The following is a 5200-nucleotide window of genomic DNA, read 5'->3' on the forward strand; positions in this document are numbered from 1 at the left end:
AGTCAGGCCCTGACCGGTTTGGCTCAGTGGATAGAGCGTCGGCCTGCAGACTAAAGGGTCCCGGGTTCGATTCCGGTCAAGAGCATGTACCTTGGTTGCGAGTACACCCTCAGTAGGGGGTGTGCGGGAGGCAGCTGATCGATGTTTCTAACTCTCTATCCCTCTCCCTTCCTCTATGTAAAAAATCAATAAAATATATATATATTTTTAAAAAACTGTACATGGAAGATTATAAGAGAGGGTTTCGCGTGCCAGCAAAAGTTACTGGCGTGCCATGTTTGGCAAGCGTGCCAGGGGTTGCCCACCCTTGGACTAAGCTTTAACTTGGCACGGAATCTCTAGACACTGGCTCTATTTCTGGGTCTGATGCAGGTAAGAGTGGACTTTTTCACGGTGGGATAAAGGAGCTGAGACTTTGGAAACCCAGGGGCACTCCTTTGATTTTGCATCCGGTGCCACAAATAAATCTTACCACGCCACCATCTCCCGTACGTGGATCTCCTGGAATGCTTTCCTTGTGGCACCACAAGAACCCCACTTCCACTACCTGCGCTAACAAAGCCACCCAGACACCAATCTCTGCAGAGCTCCTGGCACCCGAGGGGCTCGGGATCAGAAGAGATCGGGCTGTTCTTTCCTGTGAAGTCTGGGTCCAGTCAGCACTGCTTTCCCAGCAGCTCCCTTTGATGATACGAGCTGCGCTCCAGGCCCTGAAGAGCAGAGCCTTTGATATCCAGGAGGCCGGCGGGTGCGCAGCGGAGTTCTGCGAGAGGACACGATAAGCACACAGAGCTGTCTTCCACTGAGGGAAGGGGAGAGGTGGGGGGAGCAGGCAGAGGCTGAAGGCTCCTGGGCACAGGGAAGGAAGGAAAGGGGGGGGGCTGCAATGGCAGAAGACACCTTGTTTGGGTACCTGCTTTTGATACCAGCTCAAATATTTTAAAAGTCACAGTTTGGCTCTGGCCATCTCCAGTCCTTCCCAGATTTGGAAGGTAGATAGGGACAGGCCAACAGACCCATAGGTAGAGATACGTATATCCATACAGGTATATGACTGGCAACACAGCATAATGGTGAAAAGGACCTGCCGTAACCGGTTTGGCTCAGTGGATAGAGCGTCGGCCTGAGGACTGAAAGGTCCCAAGTTCGATTCCCATCAAGGGCATGTACCTTGGTTGTGGGCACATCCCCAGTAGGTGGTGTGCAGGAGGCAGCTGATCGATGATTCTCTTTCATCGATGTTTCTGACTATCTCTCTCCCTTCCTCTCTGTAAAAAATCAATAATATATATATATATTTAAAAAAGGACCTGGGATTGAACCCCTGGCATATCACTTCTCAGTGTGCCTTAATCTCTAAACCTTGGTTTCTTCATCCATAAAGTGGGGGAAATAGTACTTGCTTTACAACAAGCATAGATTTGTTGTAAAGATTAAAATAGGTATGCAAAACACACGTCATGCCTAGTGAGCAGCGAGCACTGGCACCTATTACTATCCCGTTATGAATGCCGCCCACTGCCTCTGTAAAATATCCCTCCCGGCAACCTCCTCTGAAGGCAATAGCGCTCACTTGCACCACTCTAAGCCTGGGCTCTCCAAGGGGTGGGTGACTCTGCCTCCTTCCCCTTTCCGGGGACATTTAGCAAAGTCTTCAGACAATTGACATTGTCAATGATCACAAACCAAAACTGGAAGGCTGCTACTAGCATCTAGTGGGTAAAGACCGGGGATGCTGCCAAGCCTCCTACAATGCCCAATGCCAATTCTACAGCAAAGAATGATCGTGGTCAAAACCTCAGTAGTGCCGCAGCAGAGAATCCTGCTCTAATTTCTCAGGAAAGTTCTTCTTGAAAGCTTCCCTGTTCATTCTCCTGATGTGACTGCACCGGTGCTTGCTTCTTCAGACCTTCTGGTTTCATGGGGAGCTGTAGGGGTAATTTATCTCTAAAATTATTTCATAAACAAGTTGAACAAAGGACTGGGAGGGACCTGTGAATTTTGATCCTAACAAGTTCATAGGCGGTGCTGCTGCTGCAGGTCCAGGGTCCCAGCGTGCTCAGCTGACCAGTCACCTCCCAGAGAGAAGGCCTGATAAGGGGCTGCCAGTGGCAGGGCAAGACCCTTTATGGCCACTCAGCTCATGAAGTAGTGTTTTAGAGAATTTCAGTTAGACCTTTCATCTTCCCTTTAAAGATTTAGGTGTAGCCTGGTCAGCGTGGCTCAGTGGTTGAACGTTGACATATGAACAAGAAGGCACAGTTCAATTCCGGGTCAAGGCACATGCCCAGAAAATAAAATAAAGGTTTGGGTATAAAAGTTTAAGATTCTGAGGCAACTTCCTCCTAGGTACTATTTCAACAATTCTCTGGAAAACAGAACTTTTCCCCAAGGTCTTGGAGCACAGGGCTTCTCTTTCCTAGTAAAGCCTAATTCTGCTGAGCTTACAATCACCAACAGCCCCGCGGTTCGAGCCCCACCTCCTCCTGCTAATCCGCCTTCCACCGTGCTGCACACGTGCTGCAGGAAGACATGGTCTCTGCTCCCATGGCGTGAATCTTTAAGCAACTGCCCACATTGTCCAGGAAGATTCGGCAGAAAAGGAACGGGAGAGAGAGAAGATAGATTTCATGCATTTGACATGCACTGCCTATCTTCCTCAAGGATCCTTTCTGCCTTCGGTTAGGTCCACTTAGATTGCGCTCAAGTCCTGGGTAAACGCTACTTTTCCTGGTTGACTTACAGCTTCTATGACAATTAGAATGAAAGTCATAGCAGATCACTAAGAAACACAAAATTATGCATAACTTGTTACTGCTCTGCTATAGCACCACACTATTTGTAATTCAAACAAAAAAGAAGGCTCCCTGGCCAGTGTGGCTCAGGTGGCTGAGCATTATCCAGTGCATGGAAAGGTCGCCGGTTCGATTCCTGGTCAGGGCACATGTCCAGGTTGCAGGCTCGATCCACAGTTGGGGTACTTGCCGGAGGCAGTGATTGATATTTCTCTCTCACATCAATGTTTCTATTTCCCTCTCCCTTCCTCTCTCTCTAAAATCAATAACAACTTTTTTTTAAAAAGAAAATGCTGTAGACTAACACTGTTCTGTCATTTACTCAGAGTGGCCACACATGTAACAAGAGCCATATATTTGGGGCTGCCAATCACTTAACATTTTATTTATTAAAAATGCAAAAAAACACACAAAAAATCAGAATGCAGGCTCCTTATACAGACAAGTTGGGGGTGCACAAGGTATCTGCCATTGCCCACCTGCCATTTCCTAGCCGGTGCGGTGGCGGGGGGGGGGGTGCCATTTTACTCTTTCTTAGTCTCTTTTACCTGTGAAACAAGTAAACCTCAAACAGTTGTTGTGAGACAAATGAAAATGTACATAAGATATTTAGCAAATACTAATATCTCAAACATTTCTGAAAACTTCATTATGCGCATCACTAGGCAACCACTGCCAGGCTGAGGCAGGATCACCAGGAAGCAGGGCCTCAGGGCAAAGGGTGCCCCAGGTCTAAACAATGACTCTTTCCTTACCCTGGGCCTAGCCCTCCCAGGTTCTCTGAGGTGAATTAGGGAAGAGCAAACCTTCTCAGAGTCTGTGATCCAGGATAACCTCCATCATCCACCTCTTTTCTCTCAAACAATCAAAATCAAAACACAATAATCAAAATTAGAATTAGGCATAATTGAGTACAAAGATGATAATTTACTGCACTATGGGTATGCCAAGTTGCCTTTTCCATTAACTATTCACTTTTTCTTTTGGGCAACAAGTGTGTGTGTGTGTGTGTGTGTGTGTGTGTGTGTGTGTGTGTGTAAGAGAAAGATGTGTGTGCACATATATTTTATACTGCAATAGCTATGTACATGCTCATTAGTGACCATAAGTGGCAAATTATAGTATCAAAAATGTTGGTCCCTCTGAAGGTAGGCTACGATTAAAAACAGCACCCAAACTGGTCAGTTTGGGAGAAATGGGAGAAAAAGAGTAAGTTCTAGCATCATCATCTGAAATACCTGGGTAATTATGGGTGGTGTCATTATCCCCCTCCCCCCCCACACACACATCTCTAACAAGCAATTTCTCTGTGGAAGTAAGACAGCTGGTGGCTGAACTGCAGGACCCAGAGGTTTACACGGAGTCAGCAGGCACCCCAGCAGCAGGGAAGCATGAATCCTGGGTCGAGATACCCAGATCCTCAGGGGGCTGAGTGCCGAGCCCTGAAGGCTCATCTTAAGGAAAAGCCCAAGGCACCGCTGTTGCTTTTATGTCTGAGACCAAAGACCTGGGAATTATAGTGAAAATTTGAGAGAAAGCCTCTAGGAGGCCCTGCTTTCTCGCCGTCCCCATTTCTCTTCAGGACTCTTCTTACCCTCCTCCCCGTCTCGGCTGACCAGACAGGGTCCTCCCTGGGCCTCAACATGAACTCAGTGGATTCTGACCAAATTTCTGCCATCGAGCAACCAAGAACAAGGCAGAAATGAAAAATGTTCACCAGTGAGGAGTATCTGGTCCCCCCCCAAGGAAAAAATGACAAAACAGTCTTTGCAAGATGGTGTGTGTGTTTCTCATCACAATAATATTTCTGCCTTAAACTTTTAAAAAGTCAAAAATATAATAATTCTGCATTCTATCACGAAACCCCCTTTGAGTCTCTGATTAGTGAAAGCATCCTGAGGCAGCCTGACCTAGTTCACAAACTGGCTTCACACATGTTTATTCCTGCCACGTCTCTAAGTTGCTGTGAAAAACCCAAGGCGATTTTGTTTTCTTTGCAGCACAATCCGGTACCTAGTTTCCTGGTCTTCGTTGGTTTTGATGCATAAAATCCAACCTAATCTTAATAAGTTGCCTTAGTAAAATGTCGTTATTCATTCATTCGTTCCTCGGCAAGTATGTATGAGCACATTCCATGTGCCGGGCTTTCTGCGAGGTACTGAGTATGGAAATGGTCAGCAGCCCATCCTGAGGATTCTCACGGCCTCCAGCTCCTCAGACAGGCAGCCCTCTGGCTGTAATTGGCCACAGGTTTTTGTAAAAAACTGAGCCAACAATTAAAAATAGATGATATCAAATTTTAAAATCTCTATTTCTGGTTTCTCCTGAAAAAGTGAAAACATCTGGCAACACCCAGCCACCTCCCTTTCCTACATGGAAATTTTCTGCTGGACCTAAATGTCCCT

The 5200-nt window shown here is 46.7% G+C and overlaps 1 protein-coding gene across 1 annotated transcript in view; it reads right to left on the bottom strand.

Moving 5' to 3' along the window:
* The window catches only part of SCD5 (stearoyl-CoA desaturase 5), a 70363-nt gene extending 66175 nt beyond the window's left edge, over positions 1-4188 (bottom strand). Inside the window, exon 1 of the mRNA XM_006778228.2 lies at positions 4170-4188. Within this exon, the coding sequence (XP_006778291.2) occupies positions 4170-4188 (19 nt within the window). The remainder of the gene's footprint in view (positions 1-4169) is intronic.
* Positions 4189-5200: the final 1012 nt, after the last annotated feature.

The sequence above is a fragment of the Myotis davidii genome, unplaced genomic scaffold (assembly GCF_000327345.1).
Source record: "Myotis davidii unplaced genomic scaffold, ASM32734v1 scaffold449, whole genome shotgun sequence".
NCBI classification, from domain to species: Eukaryota; Metazoa; Chordata; class Mammalia; order Chiroptera; family Vespertilionidae; genus Myotis; species Myotis davidii.